At 42.1% G+C, this 12426-nt stretch overlaps 1 protein-coding gene across 5 annotated transcripts in view; it reads left to right on the forward strand.

Annotated features, from left to right (window-relative positions):
• MKLN1 (muskelin 1) overlaps nt 1-12426 on the forward strand; it is a 102629-nt gene that overhangs the window by 54048 nt on the left and 36155 nt on the right. For 4 of the 5 annotated variants that reach the window (XM_054632357.2, XM_054632359.2, XM_077179278.1 and 1 more), the window contains one exon: nt 11836-12048. The exons of the other annotated variant lie outside the window; for it this stretch is intronic. In XM_054632357.2, coding sequence (XP_054488332.2) covers nt 11836-12048 — 213 coding nt within the window. The remainder of the gene's footprint in view (nt 1-11835; nt 12049-12426) is intronic. 5 annotated transcript variants of the gene reach the window in all.

The following is a 12426-nucleotide window of genomic DNA, read 5'->3' on the forward strand; positions in this document are numbered from 1 at the left end:
GCTTTCTCTTTTGAAGGGTAATTTAGTTAAAATCAGTGCAGGAGGCCAGTTTTAAATGTAGGAAAGACTTTGTTTGGTGTAAATTGATAGTCAGGGGATTTTGAAATAGGATCAAAATGCTGAGGGGTGTTGATGCCTCTGGAGATGAGATAAATGAGGCTACAGCAGTGTGATAGTTGGCATATTTTGTGTGTCTCTGGTATTCCTGTACCTTGTTCTAGTATTTCCTAGAGACAAGAGACGGGGGGATCTCCCTTCAAACAGTGTCACTGCACTGATTGGTACCTTCTGTGCTGCTTCTTGGAAAATGCATTGACTCATTCTCATTCTGGCTTCTTCAGAGGAAAATCCTGCTCACAAACCAGCTCTGTGAAGGATGTGGAAATTGTGTAAATGGGTTAGGTTTAGGTGACACTGTGTTTCTCTCAAAAATTGTTGAAGTATTTCCTTACCAAAGGTAGAAGTGAAGGTCTTGCAATGGTTTAACTGCTTGAGAGGATAAATCTTTGCTCACAGTGAAGGAAAGTGTAGGTCAACAAGTGCCTCCTGTTCAGTAGGTCCAAAATGATGTAGAAAATGGGTACATTGTGAGGTGACAGTTTGCTGTGAACAGAAAGTGCTTTTCCAGGATGCTGAAGGTAAAAGCTGACAAGTGTAGAAAGATCTTCTAATGGTGAGAGCCAGGGGGAATTTCAGCTGCTATTGTATTTCAGTTAAATTTTCTCCAGTCTCTGCATGCATTTCTTTGCATTTGTTGACATGGATGAATTTACCCAAAGCTTTCAGTGTCATGTTACCACAGAAGCATTTTTTGTAGGAGTTTGTGACATCTCTGACTGGTTTTTTTGGGTATGATGCAAAAGTACATGAGCTTATCAATGTAAAACTTCTACTCTGTTCTTTTTGAAGTGTAGAAACTGAACTAGTCTCAAATATTGACTTCTTCCCACAGATGGTGATACAGTTTGGAAGACACATCAAGTGACTTGAGGGGCTTTTTGTTGCAAATATTGTGATGTTTACAGACTTGATATCTAATACAGTGAGTGTGCCATGTCCTACTGCTGAGCAGTTCCAGTGGTACAGATGCTCAGTTGTAGGAGATTCCTGGTGCTGCAAAAGCACATAGGGAGAAAGCAGCTGTCCCTGAAAGAAACTTGGATACTGCACACATACCTCGGAGCCAACTCCCTAAATAGTGCAAATGCCTACAAAAGTAGGGACAAAGACAGCAGATGCTGGAGTGAACTAAATGAAAAGTATCCTAGGCTGATCCTAAATATCACAGGCTAATGGTTTATTTTCCTCCCTATTTAGTAGCATAATGGTTTAAAATGTTCTAAGCCAGTATTCTTTCACCAGAATGTTTGAGAGAGACTTTCACATATGGCTAACTGACATCCCCAGTGATTTCCACTTAGGCAGCCTAAAGCAAAAAAAAGCCCTGTTGAGGGAGCAGCACCTCAGCTTTTAAAATAATTTATTTTTAAATAAACATTTTGGGAAAGGTTTTCAGCCTTTAAAGCTAACTGATGTGGTTATGCTACCTTGTGGGCCTCAAGAGTTCTATCCTCTTGATCCTGGTTTATTTGTCTTTTTTTTTTTTTAACTTTGACATTTTTTTAAGGAAAAGATCATCCATATTTGAAAACAGCTTCGGGTCTTGAGTTATTCAGTTTCCTCACTAGGTGCCTGTATTTCTTGCTTCCAGCATGGAAAAAAAAGCCCAGAAAACCAGCCAAACTTCAGTTATTCCTCACACCAGGTGTCTGAATGTGTGGAGGTCCTTTTCCTCCACACACTGCTGTTCAAGTCAGTCTCGTGAAAAAAGGAGCATTAAGTAAATGCCTTGTGCCCGATGTTCTGGAGGCTGCACAACTTTGGCAGCCCTGGAGCTTGTGCATGCCAGTCTTCAGGTTATGCTGAATTTCCAAGTCATCATAAAGCTTTCAGTTGCAAAGTAAAACTACTTTTAGTCCTTGAAGTAATGCATCAGGCAGAGTTGATTTGTGGCGTTTATGTTCCGATAAAAATCACCACTTCAGCTGCAGCTTATGATGAGTTTAATGCTCTGATTTCTGCTCTGGAATGGAACTTTATTTTACTCTACATGGCTTTATTAGGACATTATTGCATCATCCTGATGCATTTTGCAATTCCCTGTAAATTGTAGATGAGGCAGTGTAGAGTCATTCTTGGGTGGCTGTGGATGCATACTGGGGGGAAATGACATTACAGGATTTTCAGGTAAAGATTTAGTGAAGAGGTTGATGTTGGTACAAGGAATTCTGATTTATATCCTTTTGGCTTTTAAAGACACAGAAATATGCACCTGTGAGATGAGCCAGCTGGAATGCCAGGACCCCAGCATTTCACACTGAAGGGATTAAAAGAAAAGGATTTTAAAGAAATAGGAGAATATGTAGAGGTGGAAGGAAAACTTAACTCTTTTGCCGGTGAGTGAAAGTAGCTTCACACACCAGTCAACTTTGCCTTGGGAGTAGAGTAATGTCTTATTTCAGCTACACTGAGAGACTTGTTACATTAATGTTACATTAACATTGCTCAGTCTGTGCAAATACAGAAATCCCTAAAGAAATATCAGTTATCCCAAGGTGGTAACATAAGGGAAGCAGTCTCAAGTAGTATCACAGGCAAATCTGTAGCTAAAATTGTCTAGATAATTACGTGCTAGAAAACGTAGTAAGTTTTTGTGGACCTTGCTGCTGAGGTATTTCAGCAACTGGGTTTTGGAGGTAATTGGGAATTGAGCTTTCTGGAGTGTCTCAAGAGAACTTACTGTCACAGTGACTGGTGCAATGATGCATTGAATTCAGATCTATCTGAAAGAGCTTAGTGTGCTTAATAGGACTTAATCCTTGAATTTTCCAGGGCTTGCATGTGATGGAGATGTTACTGATACTGGGCTCTAGGAAATTAAGCAGCCAACTTGCCAACACCTTTTGTGCAAACTACTCTTTTGTCACAGCTCTAAACTGTCTTCACTTTCTCAGAAACATCTGAGAGCCTGTGGCTGTCAAGGGATTTAGACTTAGAATTTCATGTTTGTCTATCACCAGCATCTCAAGGACAATTAATTACAAAAAAAACCAACTTCCAAAAGTGTAGCTTTGCTTGTAACCTTTTGTGGCTAAACAGTTTATAAGCAACCAGTTAAATTTTTTCAGCCTTCTGGTTTGCAAGCGAGGCTGTAGCCCAGCCGAGTAGTTTGTGTCTATGGAAAAATCTCTCTTGGCTGGACCTTTGCTGGCCATTGTTACTGGTAATGAGAGGACAGAGTGAACTTGTGATGCATGCAAAAATGACCTCATTCAACATCCTGCCATTGTTAATGGGGTTAGTTAAATTCGGCACACGAGGGACGTTGTCCTGAGGGCCCATCTCAGAGCTGGTGAAAGCTCTGGTTCTCTGGTGGGTTGTCTGTTACATTTCATCTGCCTTGCTGAAAGCAAAGCTGAGCACTGGATGTGGAACAAACTGACAATTTACTTGGTAAAATTTAAGAAGTTGAAACTTCTTTCCCATTTCAGCAGTGCGAGCAGCGCTTTGTTTGCAGGTGAATTGTGCCTTTTGTTAGAAATAGCACAGAACCGATGTCCTTTTGCTGCAAGGTCACCGTGTACTGGGGTGTTCCTTCAGTACTTCTCTTGTTTGCATTTGTAAGCAGAATCACAAAGGTTGGATGACTTTTACTTTTGACTGTAAACTAAAGCCTGCACAAGACCTTCATACACATTCCTGCAACCTTTTTCAAATAAATTAAAGAATTACAGAATAGTTTGGGTTGGAAGGGTGGAAAGATCAACTCATTCCACCCCCTGCCATGCACTGGGACACCTTCCACTATCCCAGGTTGCTCCAAGCCCCATCCAGCCTGGCCTTGAGCAGTTCCAGGGATGAGGCAGCCACAGCTTCTCTGGGCACCCTGTGCCAGGACCTCGCCACCCTCCTGAGCAGAGAATTTCCTTCTAACAGCTGATCTAAATGTCTTCCCTTTCAGTTTAAAATTGTTCCACCTTGTCCTGTCACTATCTGTCTGTGTAAAAAGTCCCCTTTCTTTCATCTTTTTTAATAACCCCATTTTAAATACTGAGTGGCCACAAATTATTTCCCACTATTTGCATGCTTGAAGATGTGGGAGCTTTTTCCCCTTCCCACTGGCTTTTAAGATGTTTTACTGCAACACAAGATCCGTGGTGTTATGCATTGCTGGAAGGCCTTGATGATACCTTGGTGTGAGAGCAGAGAGCACAGGAGATCCAGGAATGTGGCTCCTGCTCTGGCAATTCCTCTGGCAGTGGCTGCCAAAGCTGTTTCTGCACTGTAGGAAAACTCAGGCAGCACAGCTGTCAAAGCACAGTGTTGGGGCTTTGGAAAGTTGAGCTGTGAGGACACACTTGGTCCTTAGAGGTGCCTTGATCAGGGCACATCAGGAGCCAGAAGATTGTGTATTAATTCATTCCTTTATGAAAATACTCTCAATTTACTTATTTCTACAAGCAGGTGGCAGGGAGGCTAATAAATATTAATTTCATGAGAACAGAGCATTATCTATTTGTTTTCATAGCAATCCTCATGGGCTGCATCCAGTTTGTGCTGTGATAAACCTGTGCTGATCCCTGGAGGATGGAGCTAAGACTTGGAGTCAAGTTTGTGTCAGACTGGAAGGGTTGAGCTGTCAAGGGTCATCAAATCCAGCCCACTGCTGTCATAAGGATTGTGTTGTATGATCTCTGAGCCTGATCATTTGACTTATAAGCTCATTGAACCGTCTTTCAAAAATAGAACATCAGGCCATTTATTTTTTTTAATTCTAATTTAAGCAGGGAAAGTCTTTTCGTTACTGTAATGAGAGGACAGCTCATGACCACACAGCATCAACAGTGGGAAATTAGGACTGTCCCAAATGTGAGCATGCTTTTAGGAAAGGAGAAAAAGAAAGCTTCATCCTGTTAAATTTTATTGTTTTCCCACCTTGAAGAGATGTGCACACAAAACTGTGTGCTAAAAGCTGCCTCTGACTTTAATCTGCTCCATCATGTCTGAGTCAGATGCCCAGAAAGGACTTTGCTGGTAAATCTATCCCGTGGCATCACTGTGGGAGGGCACCAGTAAGCAGATTAGCCATAGCTCAGATTCTGTGTCAACTGCCTGACCAAGGGTGTCTTCCTGTCTTGGCTGTGCCTGGACTTATTAACAGTTAATTATAACTTTTTAATACCCAAACTTAATATTTATCATAAAGCATTTAACTCTCTTGTGTGAAAAATGGTGTAAATTCATGGCTTTCCAGTCCTGAGGAGTTTTTAGCATGATGACTCTTAGATAGATTCTGGTCTATTTCTTAGGCTTCCCAAAATATTTTTTGACAGAACACATTTAATTTATATGTAACACTTTTCTAGGGAAGCTGTGGCTGCCCTGTCCCTGGAAGTGCCCAGTCCCAGGGGCTTGGAACAACCTGGGGAATAGTGGCAGGTGGGGCAGTGGGACTGGATGAGCTTTAAGGTCCCTTCCAACCCAAACCTTTCTGTGGCTGATGAACTTGCATGTTCTCAGAAATATCCTTTATAACTGGTGAAGCAGACTTAAAAATTTAGTTGGAATGTCTGTTACTTTTATAGATAGTGGCAAGAATCGTGGAATGTTAAAGGTTGGAAGGGACCTTAGAGATCATCTAGTCCCAAACCCCTGCCATGGGCAGGGACACCTTCCACTAGACCAGGTTGCTCCAAGCCCCATCCAAGCCCCTCTGGCCTTGAACACTTCCAGAGATTATTTGTGAAGTAATTTAAAAAATGGAGTGTACATACAGTATCCAAAAAACATTTTCTGGAGCTAAACTCCCATTTTAAGGTGCTGGAATCATTCAGTGCTGTGCTGCATCTACCTTGTGTGACATGCAAAGGTTTTTAATTCTAGTGTTGGAACTGGCTGGTCTTGGACATCAAATGACACGAGTGGCACTGATTTCTGCCATCATACAGAGTAAGAAGTTGGGATGTGCTGTTTGAGGGAGGGTCTTTCATGCTGAAGAAACCCTTCCAGGGGGCTTTGAGCCCCTGCCATGCGCCTGTGCTGGGCTGCTCTGGCCTTGAGCACAGTTGTGATGCTCCTGTTGTGGAACTGGACATGCAGGACCCTCCTTCTGGTGGTTTGGTGCTCCTGGCAGATCATCAGTGATTTCATGGGTGATAGGAATGACACATCAGCCCCCAGCTCCTGTTTTGTGTTGAGGGACCACACAAATCCTCCATGCTACCATCAAAAAAGAAAAGATTAAATTATTTTCTTATGTTTCTGGAACCTTTAGGTTATGATAAACTTCTGTGAGTAACCTGTATGGGATGTAAATGTTTTATTTTGTTGTATAGCTGCAGTTGTTTCTCTTGCTGAATTTAGTGCTCATCTAGAGCAAAGCAAATCTTTGCTGCGGCTCAGATTAAACATTTTGGGACCGCATTAGCTGTAGACTGGCATTGATAAAGCACTAACAAGCTCTAATCTTAAAGCACATGGACTTGAATTAATGCCAGGAATAATATGCATTTCCTTTCATTTTCAAGTTTGTGGAGAACTTTCCCCCCCCTTTTTTTTTTTTTTTATTGGGGGGAGGTGGAGGAGGAAACGAATTATAGTCCAAAACTGGGAAATGAGAGCAATTAATCTCTGCAGTTGTGTGTAGGCAGGAGGGACTATTTGTTGCCTGACAGGCTGCTCTCAGGACTGGAAACAAAGTAGGTTGTTTGTGTCTTTTTATGTCCTCGTCCTAGTTTGCTTTAGGACAAGAGCATTTACCTCATGACGCTTATTTTTGAACTTCATACTGGAGGCAGTGTTCACATTCCACTCAGTCTTTTACAGGACCAAGAACGGAGAATTAGTCAGCTGTTCTTTGTTTTTATTTCCCTGACTCTTGAACAGGATCCAGGCTTGCTCCTGAGGTTTTTCATCTGGATTGGTCTGAATAAAACAGATTTTTCTTGCAACTGAAACCCCTTTATTTGCAAAAGGTTATGATAACCAGAAGAAGCCAAGCTCCCCCAGTTTATGTTTGGGATGGGCAGTGGAACCGGCTTCCTGCGGTCATGTTCTCATTAAAGGAGGTTCATAGGACATTTATTTAAAAACAAACTAAAAAATGAAAGCTATCATGTTTGTGCCTTAATGTAGCATTCCAGGATGCTGTTGCTAAGATGATGCCTGCTGATTCTGGCATAAATAGTGATTTGAGCAGACCCTACCCTAAGGAGTTGAGTCCCAATCCTTTCTCCCCTGTATAGGAACAAATCAATTATTCTAAGGAGGCGGTGTTGTCTCTCGGTGCTGTTGTGTTGCTTTTTGAAAACGTTTTGTAAGTTAGTCCTTAAGTGGGATAATTGCTTTCAGCATTTGCAAGTTAAATGAAGAAAGCTCTAATTAGATTTTATAAAGTGGCTTAGCATGTTGAGAAGGCTTTTCATAAAGTATACTGTGTATTCACTTGGCATTGCACAATTGAATTTCGTGTAGCACTGACGAAACCTAAAAATCCTATTTGGCCCTGGGTGCTTAAAGGATTGAAAGCCTTTCTTAAGTGCTCCTGGCCATACAGCCTCTCTTCCTTTCCCCACCATCCCACCCTCACCAGGGCATTTATCTCTGCTGTAGAGACCAGAGGAGTTACATCAACACCAACCTGTTCAAAGAAGAGCCTTGGAGCTGGGCATAAAGCTTGGTATTTTGTAGCACTTCCAAGCAGGACCCTGCACATGCTGTTTAATCTGTTTTAGCTGTTACTGTGCTGTGCTGATTGTATGGTGGGGCTGGGTGGCACAAGAGCCACTTTGTTCAGGTCACTCCTGGCTCTGTGCGGGCACTTATTGAGTCCCACACAAGCCCAGCAGTGCCTGTGCTTAGTAGATTTTGGTATTGTTTGGTGTCCTGTAGGTTAGAAATGTGATATGCTAATGCTTTCCTCTTGCCATCACAGCCTTGGCAGCAGCTGAGGCACTGGCCAAAGCAGCCTGACACACTTATTGCCATCTGAATAAGGACTTAGCCCAGTCACAAGTTCCTTTCACGTGTGGTTTCTGCAGTGTGTGTGCCAGGAGCTTTCTGATGAGAATTGGAAGGAGTCCCCAGAGGCAGTGTTTGTTCAGATCATTTGGGTGCTGTTGCTGGATGTGACTTTCAGAAGATGGGCTCTGTTTGGGGAGTAACACCTCTGCTACCTCAGTCAATCAGGTCGTGAAGGTTTATCTGCAAAAATGTGCATTCCATGTGTAACAACTTAGAAGAAACCTGATCTAAAGTAAAGTGCTTAATTACAAAATCACAGAATGGTTTGGGTTGGGATGGACTTCAAAGACCCTCTAGTTCACCCCCCTGCCATGGACAAGGACACCTTCCACTAGGCAGGCTGCTGAGAGCCCCATCCACTGGCCTTGAACACTTCCAGAGATGAGTTTTGCACAGGTTTGTTATGAGTTCAGACAGTCACAGAAACAACTTGTCAAAACCATGACTTGGTGATAAGGCCTGAATGTGAAGAAGGGCGTAGGGATTTCTAGTAAGATCCACTCAGCCTGGGACATTAATTAATGGATCATGGTGAGCCTACATCCTGGCAGGGGGATAAAAGGTTGCTCTTTTGCCCTCTAGCCATGCTTGATCTCTTCAACCTTGGCTTAGACAGTCATCTCTGTCATGGTCAGTTTTTCTCACTTATTGCTTTTAAAGGATCAGATTCTTTGAACGCTTGTGGAATCAACAAACTTTCCTGTTTGAATTTACTGGATTGCTGTGTCCATGGCAAGCTGTGGCAGAGTGTTCCTCGTGTGAACAACAGGCTGCTGTTGTAACCACATGGAGCACACAGCTTTGGATGAACCCTCACAGCCACCCACGGGCACTTGATTCATCACATGTGCCTTGAAGCATTTTATCTTTTGTGGTGTCTTTGTAAATGGACTTTGTGTCCCTCTTTGAAGTACATATGAGCTGCAAGGGCTGCCATGGTCAAGCTGAACTCAGAAGTGAACACAGATTTGAACCTTTCCCCTTTTCCTGCCTTAAATGTCAAGCCAGCATATATCACTGTTAATGGAGTTACTTACTCATTTTGGTAACATGTAGGCTAAGGAGGAAACTTTGGCAGGTTCCTTGTGACCTTGTGAGTGGTGTGCAGGCAGAACTCCAGTTTTCTTGGAGAACAGGTTTCAAACTGGATGAAGTTTCCTGCATTACAAGAGATAGCTCATGCTATGGCAGGCTCTGCAGTTTGGTAGAGCCGAAGTTCTTGCTTGAACTTGAGACGATGAGGATTCTGTGTCTGTAGAGATGAAATGTTAAACTTAAGAGCTCTTTAAGAAAGCAGATTATTCCTGTGTGAGATGTGGCTAGGATGTAATTAAAGAAAAAAGGTATTTTTCCTAAATTCTTTTCTCATTTTAGAACAGTCTTAGGAAATCTGTATGTTGCACATTTAGTGTAGCAACTGTGGTTTTGGTGCCATTGCCTTGAAATGGGTATTGAGTTGTGAAGTGTCTCAACTTTGTGTCTGTTTTTAGACAAATTTTGGTTGATGATGTAGTTTTTCATGGCAAGGCAGATCTGGAAATTGCTAAATTGGAGATTTACTCCTGAAAGTGCCAAAGACATTATTTGAACAATTTTGGGAGGATTTATTTTAGTCCGCATAGAGGTGAGAGAGAGGGGGAATGATTCTTAAATTGTCCAATTCCATTAAAAAACTGCAATGACCTGCCAGAGGGGAGGGTCAGAAAGCACAGGTGGGTCCTCACATCTCACCCACAAGGCAGCTGTGCCAAGGCAAATAGGTGCTCATGGGCAGGGGAGTGGTGCCATATCCCTCAGGGTCCCAGCTCCATGGCTTGCCATGGACTTTGCACACTGGGGTGATTTATTGGTGAACCAGGGGCTGCCTTTGTGAGTGCACAGGCTGGTGCTTCTCATGCAAAGGAAGTCGCCCGTGTGTTTGGAACAGGGTCCTCTGCAAGATGCTGTTTTTGTATTTCTAGGAACAAAGAATTGTGTTGTTGCTTTCTGTGTCCAAAGGCAATCAATGAGCTTTTGCTGCATTTCAGGATTTTATGCTAATATTTCACTGCTATCAGTACTTTTATTTTCAGAAAATAAAATTATCCTAATTACCATGAAGTAACTAATCCTCAAAGCTGTAATCATTGCCGACATAATGCTTCATATTTACAAAATATGAACAATTCAGTTCACCTCTTCACATAGTCTTTTGAGTTACTGTAAACAGTTTCCTGGAACTATTGCTTAATCAAGAAATTGAATTCTGTAACATGAATAGCAAAGGCTTTTGACAACAAAGATGTAATGCTTCCTTTATTGTTTTATCCAATTTGGTGATGTGCATTCCATTAGTGTACTTTAAATTTCAATAGACTTTAGATGAAAGTACAAGTATGAAGATTTTTTCATAAGGCAGTGCACATAAGGTAGCACAGAGAGCACCTGTTGTGCTGATTATTTGGTGTGATGTGGCTACTCTTTAACTATAAGTCTTCAATAATGATTTTAAAGATTTGCTATATCCTTGCCTACTTGCCTAATCTTTACTTTTCAATAGTTTTAAATAGATTTTTTTTGTATAGAAATCCCAGAATGGTTTGGGTTGGAAGGGACCTTAAAGATTATCCCATTCCAATGCCCTGTCATGGGCAGGGACACCTTCCACTGTCCCAGGTTGCTCCAGGCCCTGTCCAGCCTGGCCTTGGACACTTTCAGGGATCCAGGGGCAGCCACAGCTTCTCTGGGCAACTGTACCAAGGCCTCACCACCCTCATAGGGAAGAATTTCTTCCCAGTATCTAATTTAAACCTGCCCTCTGTCTGTTTGTGTCCTGGTGCCCAGCTGTGTCAAAATAAACTACAGAATTGATCTGTACTCATGATGTGATGTTTTTCATCTGATATTTTGCACATAAGGCTTTGCAAACCTTGATTTCTCACGTTTTGGTGTACCAGAACATCATTCCCATGCTTCAAGAAGTGTATGAAGGCCCTTAAAAAGACATTTGGGATGCAGAAAGGAAACTGCTCAGGCCTGCATAATCATCATCATAATGTCATTAAATAAATTACTCCATGATTTAACTTGAGCACTCCTGGATGAATTAAGCCCATAATAATTTGACATGGGGCACTCTGTGTGTTTCTCTTGAAGATCATAACTCAGGGCAGTTTTGCTTACCGTGGGAAACTTTCTTTCAGCTGGAGCCTGGGAGGGCCATATCTATTTGTGAAGGACAGGGAGTGCTTTTGTTACCTTTCCAGAGCCATTACAGGATATGATTGCTTGGGGGAGTGTCTGCTTATGATCTGTTAGAAAACAGCCTATTAATAAAACAGAGGCTCTTGTAATAGAGCACTTCTTAATCTTCTTCCTGTGTAGTTATTTATAGGCTGTGACATCTTAATTTGCCTCTCATGTGCATCGACTTCTGTTATTTTAAAAGATCAAGTAGTTTTCACACGCCTCTGAGAATCACTTCTGGGAGAAACTGTCTGTTTTCTAAGGAATCTGACAAAAAAGGTTCAAATCATAAGTTTGTTGTGACAAATGCATTAAGGTTTTTTGCTGGTGTCTTTCTAAAAGGACAGAAGTTATGGGATGTGCTCTTGTAGTTAGTATATATTAATCCTGTATTTGATTACAAGCAGATTTTCCTGAATTCCCCAAGAATTTCTAGCTGCTGCTAATACTTATTTCCCCTTAGCCACCTACCTGGAGCAATATTAAATCCATTACTCTCTACATTTTTGTGGTCCTTGGCTTTCTCAGAGCGGTCCCAGTGCCAGGTCCTGTCACAAGATGTGCATTGACATCCAGAGAAGGCAGATCTACACCCTGGGGCGGTACCTGGATTCCTCTGTGAGGAACAGCAAGTCCCTGAAAAGTGATTTCTACCGCTACGACATCGACACCAACACCTGGATGCTGCTGAGCGAGGACACTGCAGCAGATGGAGGCCCCAAGCTGGTGTTTGATCATCAGGTCAGCCACACTCATGTCACCACATTTCTCTTCACAGAGAAAAAAGCAAAGCACAATTCTTCCCAAGAATATTTCTGGGTTTCATGTTCTCTGAACTTCAGAGAAAGGAAAAACAATTCTTATCATTTGCTGTGCCTGTGTTTGTGCCAAAGCAGAATGCAGTATGGAGATGGTTTACCCACAGTGATGGTGTTTTGGTTCCTTGGCCTATCAGGGCCAGGTGTGTGTGTGTGTGTGTGTCTCAGGACTGTCAGCTGAGATTCTGTGCAGTGTGTGCAGAGTTGAGTGCTTGGCAGATTCAGTTTAGATGTAATGTAATATAATGCAATATAATATAGACTAATACAGTATAATGAAGTAATTAATTAGCCTTCTGAT

This window comes from Agelaius phoeniceus, chromosome 5 (assembly GCF_051311805.1).
Source record: "Agelaius phoeniceus isolate bAgePho1 chromosome 5, bAgePho1.hap1, whole genome shotgun sequence".
Classification (NCBI taxonomy): domain Eukaryota; kingdom Metazoa; phylum Chordata; class Aves; order Passeriformes; family Icteridae; genus Agelaius; species Agelaius phoeniceus.